General features: G+C 42.0%; 1 protein-coding gene across 1 annotated transcript in view; it reads right to left on the bottom strand.

Annotated features, from left to right (window-relative positions):
- LOC113026743 (neural-cadherin) overlaps nt 1–22,892 on the bottom strand; it is a 337,047-nt gene that overhangs the window by 86,006 nt on the left and 228,149 nt on the right. Inside the window, exon 27 of the mRNA XM_026175859.2 lies at nt 15,752–15,966. Within this exon, the coding sequence (XP_026031644.2) occupies nt 15,752–15,966 (215 nt within the window). The remainder of the gene's footprint in view (nt 1–15,751; nt 15,967–22,892) is intronic.

Genomic DNA, 22,892 nt, shown 5'->3' with positions numbered 1-22,892 from the left:
CTTCTGCACTCTGACATTTGTCTTCACGCTGCAGTCAGTTGAAGTTTGAAGTCAAAAGAGGCTGACAAAAATCAAATTCCCTTCTTAGCGCTCTTCAATCCGCCGTGTGTGTCTGACTTCAGCTCTGCTTTCGTCATCCCTCTTGCTGCATTTCTTGCGATGTCAGTCTGCCTATCAGCACTCTTTCATCTCCTGTCTGTGTCTTTTACCTCCTGACTTGCTTCACTCTTTCATTAACTTCTTCACGGTAACTGACATTTTACATTGTGCCACTTTCAAATAAGTCACCATTGCTTTCTACTGACAGCTTTCACTTTTTACCGTGCTTTTGTGCAGCACTGTTTTTATTTTATTATTTTTTTATCAGCCTCACTTATGACATGTATTCAGATGTGATTATTTTAATGTTTGTGTGCAAAAACATTATCACTGAAAAGATGCCAGAGAGTTCAATGCAACCCATGCAGATTCTTCTTCTTCTTTTTAACACAAGTAATGTTTGTCAGAAAATGACATATATAATATTTAATAAGTGTAAATACATTTTACAAATGTTACAATACATTTTATATCTACATCTGGAGCCTGTGTCTGATTTTTTGTAACAAACCTAAGTTTCCCCTTAAATAAGTAGAGTTGTTAGCAATGATGATGAACAATGATAGACGATGGCTTTGTCGAGTAGCTACGTGTCTGACACCATGAATGTAGAGTGGCGGTGTGTTGATGACCATCCTTGCATTAATATAGTGAGACTCATTAACTGTAGTGTTAAAAATAAACTCTGGGAGTAACCAGATAGCTAATTGGTTACAGTGTATCTCACATGGGCACAAAAGCCAACAGCATTGGGAATTGAACTATTAGTTCTTGGTTAAATTCCTGGTATAGCAACTTTTAACATTTGCTTTTTACCTGCACCAACTTGCCACATTGTTACGGTGTAATGAAGAAAAAATAGTCAAAATAATTCAGAAGGATGTTTCCTCAGTTATCACTGCAAAGAGATTAAGAGCTAACGTTATTAGTTGTGTAATTTATTGAGAAATGTTAGACATTACATTTGACATTAGCATGTATGTTAGCTGTTAGGTCTGGGTACTCTTTACTGAAAACATGGTCCAAAATATACTAAAAAAAAAATCAAATGCAAACGGTTTTACCAATTTTACTGAGGAGATTCAATAGGTTTGTTTTTCAGTGTGTTGTCAGCTCCCTTCTAAAAGTGTCTTTTTCTTTCTACAATCTTTTCCTAAACCTAAAGAGTGCAAGAGGTGACCTGATATCTCACTTTATATGGGTTCTGCACAGCATGTCCCTCACCAACGGAGAATGACTCCAGTTTGCGGTCAACATCTAAAGAATTGTGCAGCTCATAAAAAGAAGTCCTGATCTACAGTTGCATCCCTGCTGAACACCATCATTACCAGACAGAGCTGCTTAAATAACAGTTTTTAAAAAGGAATTAATGAAGATGCATTTGGCTTATTGTATAGACTGCTTAATGAAAAAGATTGGAAAGCTGGCATTCAAAATAAAATACTGTATGCAACATTTGTCTTCCACATAATAGATGCAAATAAAGTAACCTATTTATTTTTGTAGTTTAGCTGTATTAACATTTCAGTCTATAGTACCTGTCTCCGTTAGGTAACAGTGGGTAAAACCAGCTGCTGAAAGTGAAACCTAAAGAAACACATACATACCAAGAGAGAGTCAAACTCTCCTTTTCAGCTTCCTGTAGGTCAGCCATAGCCACACTGGCCTTTCCACATGTTTAAAGTGGAACGCTTGCACAGGCCATTCTGAACGACCAATATCATTATTTATTTGGAGGACTTGTTGAAATTCGGTCCTAGTGAGCACATGATAAGCTGGTCTTTTATAATTGCTTTGCCAAGCCTGAGATGTGGCTTTGTGATGAGAGCCCCATTCTTCATTACGCTACCTCTCATATAGGAAAAAAGAAAAACAAAGCCCTGGCACTTTCATTTTTCAAACCGCAGTCAGCTAGAGCAAGTTTGTTGCTGGCCTCTCTTTTCCTCTCAACTCCCATTCAATTTCCTGGACATTGAGCTGCAGGATGAGTAGATGCAACACTTCAGGAATGATCCAATTAATTTTAATACTTTGGCCAAGGCCAGACAATTCACCAAAAAGAACAGAGTAAATTCAATATATCAGTTCAAGTCAGAGCTTTCCTCCTTTGTTTAACTTGTACATTGTTCTCTTTAGGCTCAGCTCATTCCCCGACATTTAAGCTGCCTCATTCATTCCCTTCTCATTTACTGTCCTGCTTGGGACCCTTCAACTTTTTTTCTTCTTTATCTCGCATATCTAAGTCTTTCAATTGCAATTCTTCAGACTGCCCCATCCCCACCCTCAGGGGAATTTCTTCTTATCTTGAATCTATCTTTATGCCAATGCTCACCCCAAACCCTCCAACACTGCAGCATCCAGATAAGTCCAAGCTGGTAATACAGTGACAGCCAGAAAAGGGCACCTGCATAAACCTAACAGAAAAACAGTTTGTGAATGTATTAAAAAACAAACAAACACACACACACAGGTGGAGGCAGGTGCAGAAAAGTGCACACATAAACAGGCACCCAAAACAAGCTCAACTGCAGATTGACCAGCTGATTGTCCGCCGCTGCCAAGAAGCCTACCTGTCAGGACTGACGTGACATTCCCCAGGAGAATAAAACAAACTTCAGAGGTGTCAAGAAAGTAACGCAGGGAAGACGCAATACAAGGAAAGAAGGAATAAGAAGCATGGATGGGAGAGAAGCGGGAGGGGAAAGGAGGAGGAAAAACGCAAGGAGAGGACATGAGGAAAATGTAATGGTGGGAGGGGGGAAGTGACAGCAGAGACAAAGCTGGGAGAAAGTAGCAGATGAGAGAAGGTGACAACAGATGGGCAGAAAATGCAAACAAAACAACAGCGAGAAGAAAGTAATGAGCAGAGAAAACAGACAAAAAAATGCTTTAATCTTTTAAAATCATCACAGAAGTCAAGATTTTTATTTGATTGAATTATTCTCTGTTGTTTTTGTTAATGAGCAACTAACATCAATTAAAGCGTGTGTGAATACCTTTTGTTTATTTCGACCACAGAACGTCAGGATTATTCACCACTGATGTTTCCCAAAATCTGCTACAAACCTGGGCCACTGTCCTCACTTCCTGGATCGCTTTCACAATAAAAGCACCTTCACCTTGCATTCTTTTTGCTGCTAAAAAGGACATACTAGGACATGATCCCATATACTCAAAATGTCAGAAGTGAGTAATAGTTTTGTTTTCTCACAGACTTTCAAACAATTACATTTCTTTTTTGCAACCAGAGGAGTCACCCCATGGATGCCATTAAAGAGAATCGAAATTTTAGTGCACTTTTCCACTGACTTCAATTTCGAGACCTGGAGGCTACAACTGTCTTTTATATACAGTCTGCCGTTCCTCTTGCCGACTGGATGTGAGAAAAGCTGGAGCCTGAACAGGAAAAGCAATTAGGAAATCTAGTGCAGCCCCCGCTGTCACAGGCATACAAGCTTCAGCACAGGTGGATGCTTCACTCCATGGTTAACCTCTGCGATCTTTGATCTCTGACAACATTCTCGAATCTTGGCTTTTTGAACTGAAGCTCATTTAACCTTGTGGACACCACACTTTGGGTTATTTAGACCAAATACTCAATTTTGCTCTACAAGGGCCTGATATCCACTTACGAGGACGTTATACTGTTATTGTTCTATCAAAATTTTAAACAAATATCCTCATATGTGGCTCTCATTTTTCTTAGAAACAAAAATTAGGTAAAAAAAAAATCTGGCAATTCTTTGTTTTTTACGGAGCCCCGCAGGGGACATGGGAGAAAAAAAAATTAAGACGGACTTTTGCGAGATCTCGCAAAAGTTTTGCGAGATCTCGCAAAACAAACTCGGGATCTCGCAAAACTTTTGCGAGATCTCGCCTCTGTAGGTCGGCTGTAGTAGGTCTCGACCTACTACAACCGGGAGGAATACCGCTTTCCCGGCACATCGTGCCTCGACCTCCCGGTCGGCTTCGAGCCGGCGTCCGAAGAATGCAGCTAAAAGTTTTGCGAGATCCCGAGTTAGTTTTGCGAGATCTCGCAAAAGTTTTGCGAGATCCCGAGTTAGTTTTGCGAGATCTCGCAAAAGTCCGTCTTAATTTTTTTTTCTCCCATGTCCCCTGCGGGGCTCCGTAGTTTTTACATTCATCAGGTCCCAATATGCCCAAATATCAAAGAGAAATTAAAAATGCATGCCGTGAATGAGTTCGGGTCTTAGGAGGTTAAAGCATTTTTATTGGTTTATTTATAAACTACATTGTAGGAACTGGTGATATTGTTGCGAGCTGACGGAAGAGTATGATATCATCTATGAGGTCACAAATGTCCCGGCTGCTACACTGAAAAAATTAGACCACGGGTCACTTGAATGATGTGAGACACCACACTGTGTGATTACTTTCGTCTCCAGGAATATACCTACCAAGGTGAAGAAGACACTCCATCCCTCAGCTGTCTTCTGCTTATTAAGTAAAGAGTCACTGGATATGCAGTTATTACTATTTTATCTGTCACTGATAAAATAACATAGTAATAAAAATCTTTATTGTTCCCAACATAACTGTAGCATAAGAACTACTGTTGAACTTCTCCTTTGGTGCTCTGGCAAACAGAAGCCCACTGAGTGAAAGAGTAACACAGAGACAAACAAACAGAGCCGGTTAGGAAAAGAAGAAAAGGATTGAGAGGTTAGCAGGAAGTGCAGCGGGCTGGCAGGCCAGATGGGAACATCTTCACAGGGACCAGCGCTCTTTTTAAATGCTCTGGGTGTACCAGGGGTTAAGACAAGACTTTGCTCTTAAAGGGCTCATCCACATAACCGTGCTTCGTTTCTGCTACTCATACGTAATTCATTACCTCCTACTCTGAGAGCGACAAGAGGCAAAGAGAGTGAGAGAAAGAAAGACTAAGAGGGCGAGAAAGTGTATGCTTTGTGTGCAAGTCGGGTTTGAACTCCCACAGAGGTGGAGGGGGGGGCTCTTAAATATGAAAAATGTCCTCCTCGTCTGACGGCCCGAGGATACACAGGAGTCACAGCGAGAGCATATGGACTGCATAAACAGCATTACAAATCACACCGCTACACACATAACCCCCCTCCTAAAAGGCGCGCACACACACAAACACACAAACGCAGTCGCATGTACACAAGTTCCCACAGAAGTCAGTCTGTGTACAAATCAGCAGGCGAAACAGCGAGAATATAGCACAGAACGTCTTGTATAAACGATCTGTCAGCTAGCTAGCTAGCCCCACAGCCGACGCATATTGGATCTCCACATCCAGCAGCAGTTCCCATTTGAAAGCCACAGTAGAGCTAGGCTGGGGGGTGCTGCTACATAGCTGTGGAAATTGAAGGTAATGCCAAAGCGAATCTGTGTATTTATGTGTGCTGCTGTTCGCTCAATCCATTTTCTTTTGTATTTATGGCTTTAATTCATCACGCAGACCTCCTTTGGGATAGCAGCACAATATCAACAAATACACATCCATATTAAGTCGAGACAATATGCTCCTCTTGGTTCAAGAGAAAAGTTGAAATAAACACAAACTCTCGGCAAGCCTTATCTGACTCCCTGCCGGCCAACTTTGCTCATTCCGCAAGGGCATTGTAATTGCACACATTTAATTTGTGTTGTTAATTTGTCTATCGATTGGACAAGCGCAGCCCCCTGGCTGGAACACTTTGTGTGTCTGTGAGTGGGAGAGCAGTCTTGTGTGTTTGTCTGAGCACCTCAGAGCAGGTCTGACGCTTGCAGTCATGTTTGTCATTTACTGTTGATCTCACTGGGCACAAATCATTACCGCAACAAACAATCTCCTAATAACAGCCGAGGTCAAACTGCGGCACTGCTGATCACGCCGGATCCTGATGCTAAGAGAGCCGCTATATGTGCAGCGCTAATAAAACTGTCAAGCTGCCAGACTCGAAGGCACATTACATTAAATTGTATGGACTTTCAAGCAACATATAGAAACGCAACGTGGGTCGTTAAACGGATGGTTTGACATTTCGGAAAATACTCTTTTTGTGTTTTGAGCCAGATGATTGATACCACTCGTGTCACCTGTAATGTCGAGACTGTAATTGTAGTTTTCTTGGGGTTTTGCGTGGGACAATATCTTGGCAGGTGCAGTGATTTCCTGGTTCCTCTCACTTGCCTCCAAAACTCACTCGGTGAACCCATCGAGAAATAGTTCAGTCTCTCTCTGGAGAGTAGCTTCCAGTCCTTATGCAAGAAAGCAAATAAGCACATTTCAAAATATGATTTCCTGGAAAGGCTGTTTCTTTATTTGTTGAGCTGTTGCTGCCATGCATCACTGTGATTGGCACAACTCTTTCAGCACTACGAGCTTTGAGCTGCTGCACATACGGGAACCAAAATAGCAGGTGTGCTTAGAGATGCTCACACAGTCGTGCCGAGAACCTACTGCTTTGCACTTGTTGTGCTTGATTAAAATAGGGCACATAATCTGCCTTTGACGCAACCATTGTAGCCGTGTGTAACAGAGGTGCATTGAGGTAAATAAGTATATTAGAGATTGGATAACCGTGGGGTCACGCTGTGAAGCGGTGACAAGCGGTACAGACAATGTCAAAGTAAATGTCAGTCAGACAGGTGGAGGGGCAGCGAGGACAGTGCCACACTTGTCAAATCTGTAATGTCAAATGGAAATAATAGGAAGCCAGCCTATAAATACACACACAGAAAACGATTCATATCAATTTTTGCTCACCCAAATCTTTTTTTTTCTTTCACAGCTGGGACATAGATTTGTGTTTTGTTTTTTCAGCTTCCCAGTCAGGCTTTCATGGAGAAAGCGGCATGTTATCGCATCACAGTGAGAAGGTCCTGGGTTTGAATCCAGCCTGAGGCATTTATTGTAGAGTTCGCATTACAACCCTGCATATGTGTGGGCTCTCTCCGGGTACCCGAGCTTCCTCCACAGTCCAAAAAACATACATGGGGTTCAGTTAGCTGGAGACAGGTGTGAATGTGAGGGTTGCCTGTCTCTATGTGACAAGGTGCACCTGCCTCTCGCTGGCATCTGGGATAGGCTCCAGCACCCCATGAACCAGAAGTATATGGATAGATAAATACAAAGTGACAACCATTTATGTGTTTGATATACTGATGCAAGTCTTCTGTGTCTGCCCTGTGCTGTTATTTGCTAATGGTATAGTTTTAATGCTTAGAAATTAAATTCAGCTCAGCAGTTCAACTCAACAGTGTGCAAATAAAGTTTACCGTAGGGACCGGCTTTATGTTTGCATCTCGTTATGTTGTTTTTACAGCACGCTCTAACATGCACTGCAATCTAAATAACTGATTAACTAGGATCCCCGAAGCAGGTCCTAAAATAACCAGAAATTGTTTTCACGCAAAAGCAGCGCCGCACAGCTGGTGTTTGTTCGTGGCACGAGAAGCACCTCTTGACTAATTATTTGAAAAGGTTATTCCTGAATACGGTATCTGTAAAGCATTGTTAAGCAAAACTAAATATTGTTCTGTGACTGCTGCTCTTTTGTGCTGGAAATCTGGATGAGCTCCACGCATGAAAACGTGCAACCGGAGCTTAGCGTAGAACAAACTGACCCTGAGCTGCTATTCAACATGGTCGTCCTAAGCTTAAAATGCCTTTATGTACATTTAAAGCTCACATGCGAGCAAAGGTAAATGGATTTAATGGAACATCCAATGTTCTGGTCTTAGCTAGAACAGAAGAGGTCAGCTTAGGTATGGGTATTATTCAGCCCTGCACACGTACACACACTAACTCCACCAACTCTGTGTTATAACCATGTAATCTCTTCTCCCTGAGTGGCCAAAGATTGGATGTAGTACACGGCGATGTTCCCAGTGTGCATTTATGTGTGTGAGTGCCTTACACCTTCTCTGGCCTACACAGCAGGGCTGGCTTGCTACAGCTGCCCTCCGGCGGGATAAAGGGCGGATGAGTGGGTGGCTTTGGAACAGCAAACCAGCATCTCAATAAAAAGCTGAAGTGGAAGCTTGCGTGTGTGTCTCTGTGAAGCACTGGCAAATTTGATCAACCGCGATGGACAGCAGCCCTAACAAGGCTTAATAACAAGCCTGTTTCACACATACAAAAGCAATACATTCAAAATGAAAATCCTGGCTTTATATTAGCGCAATACAAAGTCATGAGTAGAAAAACGAGGCTATGCAGCACTCTCCTTTGAATCCACCTGACATTTCATATTGTCCTCGCTTTGATCCTTCAAATGCACATTTCCCCTCTTTCTTCCAATTCTTTTCTTATTATTGTAATTCTCTTTTCAAACTACATTTTCAGTCCTGCATTAGTTGGCGTGAATCCCTCCAACCTTACGATGTAATTTTCTGAGCAGCTCTTGAACTCATAATGGATTCATGTCAGAATGAGACCTTCAGCATTCAGTCCACAGCGCATCCGATTTGGGAGTGAATCATCCCATTTTGTCTGATTCCTCTCGTAATTAAGCATCAATCCAGTTTAGCGCTTTGAGCATCCGCGGGAGAAGCGGATGCTCGAAGCTGTTCTTTCAATTATATTTGAACAAAACAATTTTTTTTTGTTTTGAGAAATCAGGTTCATAGTGCAGTCAGCGAGTTTGTGTCACCTTAAAATGGTGCTTTTTTTGTCCCTTTCTTCTCATCAGCTTTGCGCATTATGTTAATGTGCTCATGGCTGCTCATTGTTTATTATATTTCAATGCAAGCTTTATTATGCACTTCCTTTACTTTTGGACGTTAGATTTCCTATTTTGAGTGCAGTTAATTTACACAAGGACAGTGAAGTCATCGAAATAATAATTTCATGGTATATAGACATGTATTTTTGGACATTATTCTCACTTCCTTCATTTCTGTCTGATATGTAGGTGATGCTGAAGAAAAAACATCTGTACACAGTTTGTGTATGAAAGGCTGGCTATTACTATATATGGTGATCCTTTTTATTAAAAATCCTGCAATGCCAATTCAATGATCATTACATCAGATTTTATTGAGGTTTTTCCCCCGACTGCAGCTGGTAAATGTGTTCATTGTGTTTTCGGTGTGGGTGGATTATTAAGTATTATCGATAATAGTTCAGGAAGTGGTCGTTTTATGAATGTTTTTTTTGCAAAAGCTAAAAGGATAAATTGTGTTTATCTGGAAAATCATCCACTACTATCTGAAAATGGCTGTAAACTCCCAAACTTGTCTGAAAGACAAAATGTTAACTGTTAATTGAAGGCCCCTTTTTAGAATAAATGTGCTGATATAAACATCAAGGACTGTTTCAAACAGGTTTTCAAAGTGATAAGGGGGTTCCACTGGTGAGCCACAGAGCCAGTGCTGCAAGAACATGGAGCTGAATGGGATTTTTACATGGAAAACACAGAACAGCTTGTTGTTGCTCTTCATTTGAGGATTTCATTAAAATTAAACCTGGATGTTATTGTATTGTAAGTGATTGATAAAAAAATTGGGGTCAGAGTGGGAGAAAACAAAAGGTTGGAAAGGATGCGTATAGAAATAGAAATACAGTGGCTTATATTAGCCATCACTGGGCATCACATTTGGAATGTAAACAGCCCACTGAATGCCAATCATCAGTTGCTATCAATCAATGTATAGTGTCAGTATTCGCTCTCCTTACCTTAACAGGAGGTTTCTAGCAGTTGTGTAAAAGAGTGAATGTCAGATCTGCAGTAAAGTGTCAGACATTGTGGAAGACAAAGTTTGGTAGAAAACTGTCAAAGGTTTTGAGAACCTTTGCTTTAAACTAGAAAAACATCACCCATTACTTGGTTCAGCTGCGTAGAGCAACCACAACTGAAATATGCAAGCTACGAGTATACGAACAAGGCCACCTCCTTCAGAAATACAGCCCAGACTTGAAAAGCTTTAATGACTTTCACTCGGTTTGGGAAATTTGATGAATGACAGTACAAATCTGTTTGGATATGTGCATCAACAGCGGTTTAACTTAGTGGTGGTTGAAGGATCCTGTATCGTGGTTGCAAACCTGTTTTGTAGCCCTCAAAATATTATCTTGACTTCTACAATGTTACATTTCCCTTACATGGTGCATGAATCTAAATGGAAAGTTTGCAGATGGAGAAGTCTGTTCTCAGAGCAAATAATGAAGCTGCCAAGGAGAATTTGCTGCAAGCTCTCTACATAATATGAAGCGACAGGTACAGGTACATACTACGTGAACTGTGGTTGGGTGGTATGTTAAAAATTTGAAAATGACCAAGGCCAGTCCAACAACTAGCTTTGACAAAATATTCCTCGGTTCCACTACCTCCTGGCTGTCTAGCTCTCGAATACCTCAGGGTGTTTTTCCACACCCGCAGAGTTTAGTGCGTTTAAATCGAACTCTGGTTTGTTTTTCCACTTGAAGTGGTTCATTTGTACAGGTGTGAACACAATAACTGCAGTCGGGTGCGGACAAAAACAACCACACCCTTTGGATGAACTCCAGCGCGGTGCGTTTATGGTGTGAATGTGATCCAACTCTGGTCCACAGAAAAACAACCTGGTGTACATTACAGGTGTGAGCTAAAAAAATGTCCCTTAGCCATATATGCTTTGTATTCTCAATGCGGTAAGGTCCTATAGATGTGCAAAGGTCTGTACAAGCTAGCGACTAACATAAATTCTCTGTGTTCTCCAATAGTGCAGAACACAGCACGTTCTTCCTGTATTTACTTTTGTTGCTTCTGCCCCAGACACATGGGGCCAGTGAGCAGACGCAACATTCTCACATGGTTTATGATGCAATATTCTCCACTTGGAAAATAAACCAAAGCGTGGCAAAAAGCTACGAGTTAAGCTACTCCTCAACTGAATCGGACCAGAGTAAATGTACTACATGTGTGAAAACACCCTCAGAAATCTGCCAGACACAAGACCTCTGCTACTCTACACTCGCCAGTTATACATGATTTAAATGTCCGTCAGGGTCTGATTACAACTTTCACTAACTAACCCCCCACCCAAAAAAAACAACAGTATCAGCAACTTCTTTCAAACAAAAACCAAAAGAAATGATGCCCAAACTCATGAAGGTGAGACCCGCATTCTATTGAACTTGGATTTATCCTTTTAATGGTAACACTGACATTATTATTAGTATCAATTCAAAATCCAGCGTGGAGATTACAGGCAAAATGATCACATATCTAGCTCGCATCAGAATCAGAATCAGAATCAGAATCGTGTTTATTGGCCAAGTATATGTGCAGACACATACAGGGAATTAGGTTCCGGTAGATGGAGGCTCTCAAGCACAGCAATGTAAATCACACACACACACGTGTCTATATATACATTACACATACATACACAAAGCTGTGTAAACCAACTATAAATAACCAATCTAAACGTATATACATAAAATACAGAAAAGAAGTGGAATGAATACTACAAAATGTACATAAGGTGCAGCTGCAGTCTGGCAGTGGGAGCAGTGTGACAGGTCAACTGTTAAGAAGGGAGATGGCGAGGGGAAAGAAACTGTTCCTGTGTCGGGTGGTCCTGGTCTGCAGGCTTCTGTACCGTCTGCCAGAGGGCAGCAGATCAAAAAGTCTGTGCGCAGGGTGTGAGGGGTCTGTGATGATTTTCCCTGCCCGTTTCCTGGTTCTTGAGAGGTACAGATCCTGGATGGAGGGCAGGGGGGCGCCGATGATCCTTTCTGCTGCCCGTACAGTCCGCTGCAGTCTGCGCCTGTCCTGTTTAGTGGCTGCACCATACCAGACTGTGATGGAGGAGCACAGGACAGACTCAATGACCGCAGTGTAGAAATGGATCAGCAGCTCCTGTGGGAGACTGTACTTCCCCAGTTGTCTCAGGAAGTACATCCTCTGCTGGGTCTTTTTGAGGATGGAGTTGATGTTGGTCTCCCACTTCAGGTCCTGGGAGATGGTTGTACCCAGGAACTTGAAGAACCTTACAGTCGACACATGGCTGTCTGATATGATGAGGGGGAGCAGAGTTGAGGGATGTCTCCTGAAGTCCACTGTCATCTCTACAGTCTTAAGAGTGTTCAGCTCCAGATTGTGCTGACTGCACCAGACTCATCACCATCCTGAATGAGGCCAATGACAGTGGTGTCATCTGCAAACTTTAGGAGTTTGACAGCCGAGTTCTTGGAGGTGCAGTCGTTAGTGTAGAGGGAGAACAGTAGTGGTGAGAGGACACATCCTTGAGGGGCACCAATACTGAGGGACCGAGTTTCAGAGGTGATCTCCCCCAGCCTCACTTGTTGCTTTCTGTCTGTCAGGAAGCTGGTGATCCACTGACAGGTAGCTGGTGACACGCTGAGCTGGGAGAGTTTGGAGGAAAGAAGTTCAGGCACAATGGTGTTAAAAGCCGAACTAAAGTCCACAAACAGGACCCTGGCATAAGTTCCCGGGCTGTCGAGGTGTTGCAGGATGTAATGCAGCCTGATGTTAACTGCATCATCCACCGACCTGTTTGGCGAGGTAGGCAAACTGCAGAGAGTCCAGCTGGTGGCCTGTAATGTCCTTCAGATGGGCTAACACCAGTCGTTCGAAGGATTTCATAACCACAGACGTCAAGGCGACAGGTCTGTAGTCATTCAGTCCTGTGATGGTGGGTTTCTTGGGAATAGGCATGATGGTGGAGTGTTTGAAGCAGGAGGGAACTTCACACAGCTCCAGGGATCTGTTGAAGATGCGAGTAAAGATGGGAGCCAGCTGTTCAGCACAGGTTTTGAGGCAGGAGAGTGAGACACCGTCTGGTCAGGGGCTTTCCTGGGCTTCTGTTTCTGAAATAGGAGGGTGAAGGGGGGAGAGATGGGAGGTGTGTTGGGGGTCAATGTCTGAAGCAATGTCTCTGGGGAGGGGAGGGTGAGGCGTGGGAGTCTGTCCGTCTCAAACCTGCAGTAGAAAGTGTTTAACTCGTTGGCCAGGTCTTTGTTTGCTTCAACAGTGGGTGGGGGGCGTCTGTAGCTGGTGATTTACTGCAGGCCCCTCCACACTGACGCTGGGTCGTTGGCTGAGAGCCGGGAATTCCTTTCCAGGGTGGTAATCTGGTCAGCCAGCTCGCACAGTGCGTTATTCGGGTTGGCCTGAGGAGGGATGTAAACACCGACCAGCATGAAGGAAGAAAACTCCCGCGGTGAATAAAACGGTTTACAATTGATGAAAAAACTTTCCAAGTGTGGGCTGCAGTGTTTCTGTAACACTGTGACATCAGTACACCAACCTTCATTAATGTAGAAGCAGACTCCACCACCCTTTGTTTTCCCTGAGAGCTCAGTTTCGCGGTCCGCCCGGTGGAGTTGGAAGCCCGGCAGATTTAAGACAGCGTCTGGGACTCGCTCACTGAGCCAGGTTTCAGTGAAGCAGAGGGCAGCAGAGCGTGCAAAGTCCTTGTTAGCAGTAATTAGTCGACTTTGTTTGGAAGAGAGCGGAGATTCGCGAGGTGAATGGAGGGGAGTGCCGTGCCGAATCCTCGCCGACGTAGTTTCACCAGCGCGACTCCCCCGTCTACGTCTTCTCCAGGAGCCACAGAGAGCTGTGAGCTCCAACTCCAACTAAAATTAAAACTTTTCCAGGTTTGTGAAAAATGGATAAGAACTATAGTGAGACGACTGGCTGATGTTTAGCAGTTGATCTCTGGAGAAAGTGATGTGGTCTGAGTGACCAAAAGCGCAGAAAATAAACAGAAGCAAGAAAAGTGCGAGAGAGCGCAGTACCGAGGCTGCCATCCGCGGCGCCATCTTGATCATCAGTGCATATACAAATACTGTAAATAACCCCCCGTAAAGAACGCTCTTTACCATAACGCAATTTGGTACATACTGTGATGCAGGAATATTAAGCTTCAGCACAGTCTAATCTTGCCCATGGATTTGTTACATGCAGTAGGTCAACCTTGACCCAAGTTAATTAGAGCTCTAAATATGTACAGCCTGACTCTAATTACACACTGTGCACCAAGTCCGCTAACAACTCAACTAACCTAATCCTAAGTCTTTAGGACCCACAAACTGGCTGGCTTTCAAACACACACAGATCCTCTGACACCAACAAAGGCTAAAGAAATAATTCAGGATTTACACTGCAAACCTGCTCATCAAATACACACTCGACAGACACACATATACACAGACACACAACTCATCCGGCTCTCCAGGCGGACTTCACCTCCCACACATATTACTTTGGCAGTGATGGAACAGCAGCATCTCTCCCAAGAGAGAGGAGCAATACGAGGCGAAAGGAGTAGCAAGAGAGACAAGGAGGTGTTAGTCTCTCAGATTAAAACACTAAATATACCAACATGTACAAGATATTTGTTCTTTGTTTCCATCTGTCTATAATCCCTGCCTACTGCCCTCTATTCAAGAAGATTTATTGTCTTCAAAGTTTAAGAATATTGCCACTGCAACAAAACAAAGGGACACAATTTTCCCTTAAGAGCTACAGATGAAACCTTGATAAAGCTCAATTTACACTTATTTTCAAAAGTTTCTTACCAATATTCACACTATACATCACTGCAGTGAACAGCAGGATTGTGTATGCATGACTGTCACTGTCTAATCCTGAGTGCACTGCAAGTTAATACACAGGGAATTAAACCAGAAATTGGAGATGCTTGTTTACTTGCACTGAGCATTCCTGCCATACCTAATGATGAGTGCATATCCAACTTGCCTTGATGAACAGTAAAATTCAACCACACAAGTTGAAATATTCAACTCAACACAGCATCTAGACGAGAACATGCTGATGCTTGTCTCTAGTTTTTTCCCGCACCACGCTGTTTACCCAAGAGGTATTTTGTTCTTAGGATAGTATATCAATGATTTACATAAGGAAAAATAAAAAAATAAATGCACTTAGGTGTTTCTATTTCTATTTCTTTTTAATTAGTTCACATTTCTCACGTACCGCTGGCAACCACAGACGTACCACCTGGGGAAAAAGCACCTCCATTTGGGTTTCACAGTCATAGTCTGGATTCTGTTTTGTTTGTTTAGAGTAAAGCTACACAAAAACGATACCTCCTCTTCTTAATCCTCCCACACTAAATCCCTCCATTATTTACCTCATCTAAAAATGTCTATTACCTTAACTTTTAAGCCCCCCTTAAGCAAAACAGTTTTTATTACTGCAAAGCTGAAAGTGCCATCATTATTTCAAGAATTGCTGAAATGCAACCTTGGGAGTCTGAAATAATGCTAAAAGGTGAGAAGTATATATGATTTATGCACTTTTAATACCACAGTTCATAAGATGGGGAGAATGCGGAAGAATAAAACAGTCGCTCTTTGTTCTGAAGCTCAATCTGCAGGATTTATCTGCTGCTCCAGAAATGATAAAGTAATGATAAAAGGCAAAAGTAATGTCTTCCTCATCTCAGAATGTGGCAGGACATATTATTTTTTCTGTATTGTTTGTGATATTCATGTTAAATATGGTCAAATAATGAGGCCAGCACTTGTACGAATAATCCCTCCAGGTTTCAGCTGCTCTTAGTGAGTTCCCAGCAGTTTTTTCTACTCTTAGCTATGTATGATGTCAGCGAATGAGATCACTAATATAGTCATCTCAGGCATCAATATTTTTCCTTTACTGGACCCCAGTAATGAAAACACAGAACACGAAATAAACACATTTCCTACCTATAGCCATGAAGTCCTCGTGGTCCCAGGCTTGCAGCTGCGCTAAGGGGCCGCTGTACAACACCAGGCCATCAGCCACGTCCGTGATGAACTCCAGCGACACATGGCTCTCGAAACAGGGCATCATGGGAGGAAACCAGGCATAGCCGTTGCCATGGAAACTGTGCTTGTTCTGCTGGCATTCAGGCCCCTCGAACTGAGCTGGGCACTGGCACCTTGGGACAAAGAGGAAATCAAGAGGCGAAATGACACGAGTTAGTGAATGCAATAAAGAGATGGCTCCGATTTTTTCACCGCTTTGTGAAAATTCAGTTAAAACACTACCCTGATCTTTCTCAACCCCTTTTTGAACCTTTTGCCATATTTAGCTCTTTCAAGTATTTTTGCACCACGTCTGCTCTCCGTGTCTCCAAGTCTAGTTGTTTTCCCCTCTCAGACTAAGCTCCCCTTCGGCTATCTCGCTCTCTCATTTCGTATGTTTCACTGATGCAGATGTTCTCATTAGTGGCAAAACCACAGGGAGAATCACAACATCACTACCAAACTCCTCTCTCTGTGTTTCCACATATTCAAGTACTCATTTGTACCACTGCTTCCTGTCAAAATTTCACCTCTCACCTTCTCTCTCTGGGAGCACTTTAGCCTGTAAATTACAATGCCACTTCTTTGTCTACATGAACAATCCTATAAATACATAAAATGAGTACGAAATAATCAGGAATTTTTCCTCTGACATAAAAACATGTCCAACTCTGTTGAGTGGTGATTACTCTCTGTAATCACCAGTGAAATGTAAAAAAAAAAACATACACCCAAACAACAATGGGACTATATTATCGCAGCCATCTGTTTCCCTCGCCTTTTCAGAGTGTGTATTTTACCATCTAAACTCGACACATTCCTGAATCAATTTCTCTTATTTATCTGATTTTTTTTAAAAAGCTTTCATCTTTTCATGTTTAGTAGCTGGAAATAAATCTCACGGGAAAGTCATGGATTTTTCAGCAAAATAAAAATTCCCTTCTTTCAATCCACATGTTGCCAGCAATTAAGAAATATAAAAATTGTACACCCAGCTTGCCTTCCAAATTTGCGCACACAGACGCGCGCACACACACACAAACAGAACAACAATGCCTTTCTCCAGGGGAATTCTCTTCCTCCTAATAAGTGAGTTTTTCATTGGTTTATGTTATTCACACTTCAGCTGCCTCTCAAGATATTCTGAGTCTGAGCCTGGTGGATCCTACAAGCCCACACAGGATGTGTATTTCCACCATTATGTGTTTGCATTCACACATCTCCTTAGTGTTCCGCAGACAGCTCATTTCTCATCCAAATGTTCCTTCGTTCTCTTGCTCATTTTTCTGCCTCTGCTCTTCTCCAGAATTGAAAGAGGACACGTGAATGCATGTGCACGCAAACAAACAAATGCAGACTCAGAAATCAAGCAGCCCACATACAATAAATGACACCTGTACAAATACAGGAGGCATGTGTCACTTCACTGCCTTCAGATGCAGGAACACAAGCAGGCAAACAAACACTTTAGACGAATGCTAATGTAATATACGACAAGATGTTACACTCTGCCGCAAGACGGGTAGTGCTGACTTGAACATTGGCCAACCTTAAAGTACAAGAAATCTCCATGAATCACCAAGAGCCAGATGCACAAATGCTATTCATACACCTTTTCCTGCACACGTGTATGTTTGTGTGAAATGCAAATGCAAAAAGGTGCACGCACATTTGAGCCTTTGTGGGTAAATAGTGTCAGTTGTATGCAGAGTTTTATTCATCCGGGCCCTGGTTTTCTTCACAGTTTGAGAAAAGGATGCTTGAATTCACTATAAGCGGCGCAGAATCAGAACCATCATAGCTATGAAACATAAAATGCCTTTTTAAGGTGATGTAATAGCTTTTTCAACTCGAAGGGCACTCTGACAGAACATGTCTTCACTGAAGCTAGTGCCCAATTTTGTAATGTTAAGGGAGACCGATTATGCTCTTTCCACTGTATTTATCACTATAATAGCTTTGAATGATTCATCTCGAGAAAGATTTTGAAAACAGACTGAAAACCTACTGAAAACACAATTTGCCATTCTTAATTGGAAATGCCAGCTGTTCAAACACATCTGTGTAAAGCTTGATTTCAAATCAGGTGACAAGCTCTGATCCACCTAAAGGTGACAGCACTAGCACACATCTACTCTTCACAAAAACACTTCAACTTCCACTTTAAAGCCACATGCTATAGAAAAGATGGGTATGACCATGGGTTCTATATAGGGCTGAACGATATATCGCATTTGCGATAATATCGCGACATGATCAAGTGCAATTTTCTAACCGCAAAGGCTGCGATTATACTCTGGACATGTCCAAATTCATGGGCTGCATCCTCCTGAGGCCGCATTTGTAGACCGATTACGTCACAGCGACGCGCCGAAGGCTGTCCAAATTACTACCATATCCCAGAATTCATAGCGCGGCCCAGCCAAACTCCAGTTTCCAGCAATGGCGGCCGCTACTGAGTTTTAAAATTACTCATACTAATCTTTCAGGGTCACAAAATAAACTTTTAACATATTTTCAGGCGAGAAAGTAGTTGTGTAAACATCAAATATCTGCTCGGTTTATCAAGATATCCCATATTTGCAAAAGTGCTTCGACGTTTTCAGAGGCGTCTGCTACCCACCAGGGGCCTGTTCTTCGTACGTCGCTTACTACATCCAAGATCAAATGACACATCCAAGATCAAATCATCGCGCTAACCGTGAGCTCGCTAATCCGGTTCCCCGAACACACCTGCTGTTGACGATTACTACAGCTGGACGCAGGAATGTGACATCACTGGGTGTCGTAAAAGGCGCTACGCATCGATAGTAGAAACATTGATCGGCAACCCGCTGATTGGTCGGCGAAAATGTCGAAGGGGCGTGCTCGGTATTTTCCGGCAGCAGAGCAAGAACTCATGAGTGAGGGATTTCAGGAGTTTCAGAGTTTAATTAAAACGCAAGAGAACACTGCAAAGGCTGCAAAAGCAAGGAGAGAGGGCTGGCAGAAAGTTGCTGACAAATCAAACTCGTAGGTAATTTAATAATAATAATAATAATGGATTGGATTTATATAGCATTTCCAAGGCACCCAAAGCGCTTTACGATACCACTATTCATTCACTCCCACATTCACACACTGGTGGAGGCAGCTACGGTTGTAGCCAGGCTGCCATATCGCGCCATCGGCCCCTCTGGCCAACACCAGTAGGCGGTAGGGTAGATCTATCATATGACACTATATTGTCCAATATCATATGGCATTATATTATATTATAATATGTTATATTATATCCCCTTTCACATTAGAGCCACAACAGGACCCACAAGAACATGGGAACAAGTAAAAGTGGAATACAGGAGTATTCTACAGAATGGTAATATTTATCTCTTAGATTGCTTTGCGTCTCTTGGCAAGGTAATACTGGCCTGTAATACTCTGTTAGTTTGTTCATAACAGCAACCAAGAAAAGGGCAGAGGAAAAAAAGACAGGTGGTGGTCCTGCACCCCCTCGTCAACAAGTTGGTTAAGTAAATAATACCCTCACGGGAATATCGATATCTCTCTATGAGCACACTGTCGCGCTGAGCTAAAGGATCCTGTCTGTCCCGCAATATACGCTGAATTCTGAGGACTCTCCTTATCAATCTTGCACCTTCCGCAATGGGTTGGTCGCGTATACGGACAGGACATGGCTGCGACAGGCTTCCCAAATCCACCTTCGCTTTTATAGCCGTGGTCTCTCATCTTGATTACACGAAGTAATTTACAATTACTACTCTGAAATATGAATTACATCTGTAATAATCACATACATGTAATAGAATGTTAATAGTTCATTTCCCTTTTTTAGGAAATGACCTGTATGTATCTGTGTGACATCAATAAAAGGATCAAGTGCTGCATTATCTTTAGTTACATTGATAATATTTATTTATGGTGAAACAGTGGAAAAATATCGCTGTTGCTTTCGTATAAATGAAGCGGACATACCTGCGTGGCCGTGATCTAATCCTGTTTACATAAAGTAAGCCTGCTCCCCAGCAGGTTTACGCTTACGGCTCTGTTGCTATGACAGCAAGTCCCGGATGGGCTTCGGGGAACCGAACGATCCAGGATCACGCGAAATCGTCAACAATCTAATCCGGCTAACCTACTTAGCGAGGTACGAAGAACGGGCCCCAGCTCGACAGCTAGCCGGGAGCTCGAGGGTTACTGATGCGGCCGAGAACGGCACAACTCCCGGCACATCATTTTCAGATCACCGCGGAGTTTCGCTGCTCGGGTTAAACGTAATATATAAGTCACTTAGACAACCTAAAAATGTTATTGTTGGGCTTTTTTCAGTGTTTTGTTTGTTCGTGAGTAAATGGTTTGGCTGAGATTAAAGTTATTAGATTAGATAAAATAAAACTTTATTAATCCCCCGGGTGGGTTCCTCCTTGGTTTTCACACAGCTGACTAAACGTCAAACAGAAAACTTATTAAACAGAAGTATGAGACAGTTGAGAATTTACACCAGTGTCTGGTTATATTTTAGATAGCAAGAAGCAGACGGCCGAGTTTATTAAACTCCACCGAGACAGCGGTGACGCTAATCAGAACTAGCCTTCTGATTAGCTAATCAGAAGGCTAGACCGTCCAATTTCACGCCTTTAAACTTTAAAGGCGTGTTTGTGTGTGTGTTTATACAATTGCTATTATGTTTGCACTTTATGTGTAATGTTACTGACTGCAGAGATCAGTAAGATGTGTGTATTTTTTATTTATTAGTTTTATTTATTTAATATTATTTTTTAATTGAATGACTGTCTAGTAGTTCACAGATGTCGAAAAACTGAGTGTGGTAAAGCCACTGATTTTGTTTATGTATATTTCTGCAATCTGCACATTGTACTGACTTTCATTTTAATGTTTACACCAGGGTTCCTTGTCAGCACTTTATGCTCAGATGTTTGTAAGCTAAAAATAAACTATTGTGTATGTTCAAATATACTGTTGTGATTGAAGAAGTTAAATAAAAATGTCAGTCATCAATTCATGCATCACCTCATGTCATCATAACAGAGGTCTGTCTTCCAGGAAAGAACAGTTTAAAATTAATGTAATATAGTATTGGCCATACTATATGATGTATTGCTTGTCTTTGTTTAATAATACAGAAGACAAAGACCTTAAAAAATAATCGCATATCGCATCGCAATCGCAATATTGGGGCAAAAAAATCGCAATTAGATTATTTTCCATAATCGTTCAGCCCTAGTTCTATATGCATTTTGATCAAACCAAACCAAATTACAATGTCAATGCTGTGCTGTATTTTGAGCCGGAAGTCAGAAATTCTGAGTTCACAGTCAAAATCTTTCAGCTAAACTCCCCCACTTGGAAAGTCGGGGCAATCGCGTACCAGCAGCACGCATAAACTTACAACAGAAGTTGTAAGATGTACTACAAATGTAGCTTTTTTGTGACTTGTTAAATACACTGAACAAAAATCATGCTCTATCTGTGACTGTGCTGCAGCACTGTTTATAAGTGCAAATACATATGCATTTTATTATAGTCCAAGTATGAAGCCTGAATGTATCTCCCTTACAGTTCTAGCTATCGAACATTAAATGCCACATTAAAGCAATGCAATGGCTTTCTCCACTCTAAAAGTGCACATCTTCACCAAAGAATGCCCAATTTTGCCATTTTAATGGGGTCCGATTATGTGCTTTCTACCTACATATTTATCACTAGAGTAGCTTTGTATGATTTATCAAGAGAACATTCTGTACACTTACTGAAAAACACAGTTTGACATTCTTATTTGAAAATGCTACCTTCAAACACATCTGTACGGGTTTGAGTCTGAACAAGAATTTTTCTGACTTTTACAACTGGAATGTGGTCAACTCTGGTTTGCCATCACTCACTGATAAATGATCCAACTTCCAGGGTATATGGAATTTGGAATCAGGTGATGACGGGGTGAAGTTCTACGTTATCAGGAAATGCTAGCGTGGACAATTCGAAGTGCTACAATTATACAATGCAGGTGGTTCATAAAACCACAAGCCCAGTGCAGAAGTCACGTCTTGTGACTCAGTTTAGTGGATACAAGGCCAATCAGAGACACCTGTCAATCAAGGCAGCGTAGACTTCAGAAGCCAAACATTTGTTTATTTTTAGTGCCGAGCAGAAAACATTTTCATTTCTGCTGTAACGTTGGCCACTTTTACACGGCAGTCTAAGGAGACTTCTCTACTTATAGAGCCAGCTTCAAAATGCCATCAGAGGAAATGCAGTTTTTGGCACATTTGTTTGGTTTTTCAGCCCCTGAGGTTACTGCTTATAACAGCAGGTCGCACTAACATCCTATGGTGTCATGTTCTGTGGAAGAACAGTTTACTCCACGGACCAATAAGGATTCTGCAACACTTCACTGGTAAGAAACACTTGTAAGAAAAGTAAATAAGAGAAGGAAGAAGCTACCTGTGATTTTATACCTTTTTATTTATTTGTTGCTTATTGGTTTTTTCCCCCTTAGGCTTTAAAAAGTCATTCATACTCAAAAGTTTTGTTGGCGTGTAAGACTGGAGGTACCAGGAAAACATTCACGCCTGCATTTTCATTTTGGTGATGTCACGCTAATTCTCTGAGCACAAGACAATCCGAGGCATAGTTTTAGACACAATTGCGAAGCTCTCCAATCCTCTTAAGGCAGCTTTGTTTTGCTCATTCGTTGTCTGCTGGGAATTGCGTTTGTTAACGCTGGGCCGGGAGCCGTAATCCCACTCCTCCACTCAACCCCCTCACTTCCCAGATCTCATTATTAATCCCAGTGCCTCGATTATCTGCATGTTCTTTCTTCAATCTTGGACTGTAATCTTTTTGTGTGTGTGTGTGTGTGTATGCGTTGGGGTCATATCTCAAAGCCCCAAGAGCAGAAAACTATCCTACAGCCATTCTATCTTTTATTAACTCTTATCTTATCTGCATGTGTTATTTCTTCCCCCTTCACTTTTCTTCTTTTCTGTCCTTGCTCCCATTTTCATTATCGTGCTCTTTTATCATTTCCTCTTTCCTCTCC

The sequence above is a fragment of the Astatotilapia calliptera genome, chromosome 1 (assembly GCF_964374335.1).
Source record: "Astatotilapia calliptera chromosome 1, fAstCal68.1, whole genome shotgun sequence".
In the NCBI taxonomy this organism is placed as follows: domain Eukaryota; kingdom Metazoa; phylum Chordata; class Actinopteri; order Cichliformes; family Cichlidae; genus Astatotilapia; species Astatotilapia calliptera.
The sequence above is the reverse complement of the archived record's forward strand: the minus strand, read 5'-3'. Positions and strand labels throughout refer to the sequence as shown.